We start from the raw sequence: 1259 nt of genomic DNA on the forward strand, positions 1-1259 counted from the left end.
CCACTCACCTCAGCCTCCCAAAGTGCTGGGATTACAGGCTGAGCCACCGAGCCCGGCTTACAAGCTCCCCTTTTTTGATCACTTACTATTCGGTAACATTGAGGACCCCACTTTGGCGACCCCGACCCAGAGGCCCTCATTTCTCTAACCTGCCTCTGGTCCTTCCAGTTTGAGCTCTCAGATCAGGAATACCTGGGTGCATGTCCCAGCTCTGCGCCTGGAAGCTCTGTGTGATCTCTAGTGTATCACTTCACCTCTTGGGGGACCTCATTGTGCTCCTTTGAAAAATGGTGCTCAAAGTAGCCCCTTCCAAAGGGTGGCCTGAGACATGAAGGAGGTGGTGTACAAATGTCCTGGGCGGAGTATCATAGTCCACACATGTAGCTGTTGGGTTTTTCATCATGGTGTTTTTGTTTGTTTGGTTTTGGCTTTTTTTGAGACAGGGTTTTGCTTTGTTGTCCAGGCTGGGATGGAGTGGCATGATCACTGCTCACTGCAGCCTCCAGCTCCTGGGCTCAGGTGATCCTCCTGCCTCAGCCTCCTGAATACCTGGGACTACAGGCACATGCCCCCACATCCGGCTAATTTTTATTTTTGTTGTAGAGATGGGGGTCTTGCCTTGTTGCCAGGCTGGTCTTGAAATCCTGGCCTCAAGAAATCTTCCCTCCTGGGCCTCCCAAAAAGCTGGATCACAGGCATAAGCCACTGCACCCCGCCTGTGGTCACTGTTAATATGACTGTCAAAGGGCTGTAGCAGGCCTTCCACGTGAGCAGCTTGACTGCCTCTCCAGGAGGGGCCGGAGCCGAGTCCCCACCCCTCCCCGCAAGTCAGCGGCTCTTTATTTTGACTCCCCAGGCCCCGCCCACACCCCCACCCCCACCCCGCCCTCCAGGACCCCGCGTCTTGGATCTGCGGCAGCACCTGGAGCGATGGGGCCACAACCCGGAAAACTGCCCGCACGTGCGCGTGTCCGGGGGCTGCTGCCGCGGAGCCCTGGTGAAGATGGGCGGGCGCATCAAGACCTGGCGGAAGCGGTGGTTCTGCTTTGACCGCCAGGCCCGCCGCCTGGCCTACTATGCGGGTAAGTCTAGCTCGGCCTCCCGCGCGGGTGAGCCCCGCCCGGCCGCCTCTGGTCCGCGGACGCTGGGATTCCCCTCTGAAGGCCTTTCCCCTCAGGCCCCGGGAGTCCTGTCCCCTTCTCTCGCTCTTTTTTTTTTTTGAGTCGGAGTCTCACCCGGTCGCCCAGACTGGAGTGCAG

At 58.5% G+C, this 1259-nt stretch overlaps 1 protein-coding gene across 1 annotated transcript in view; it reads left to right on the forward strand.

The window, feature by feature from the left end:
* Window positions 1–856: 856 nt before the first annotated feature.
* The window catches only part of LOC103251029 (pleckstrin homology-like domain family B member 3), a gene marked incomplete at its 5' end in the record, with an annotated part of 2939 nt that continues 2536 nt past the window's right edge, over window positions 857–1259 (forward strand). The window contains one exon of the mRNA XM_008049630.1: window positions 857–1082. Coding sequence (XP_008047821.1) covers window positions 857–1082 — 226 coding nt within the window. The remainder of the gene's footprint in view (window positions 1083–1259) is intronic.

This window comes from Carlito syrichta, unplaced genomic scaffold (assembly GCF_000164805.1).
Source record: "Carlito syrichta isolate Samal-C Ts95f unplaced genomic scaffold, Tarsius_syrichta-2.0.1 Scaffold135858, whole genome shotgun sequence".
Classification (NCBI taxonomy): domain Eukaryota; kingdom Metazoa; phylum Chordata; class Mammalia; order Primates; family Tarsiidae; genus Carlito; species Carlito syrichta.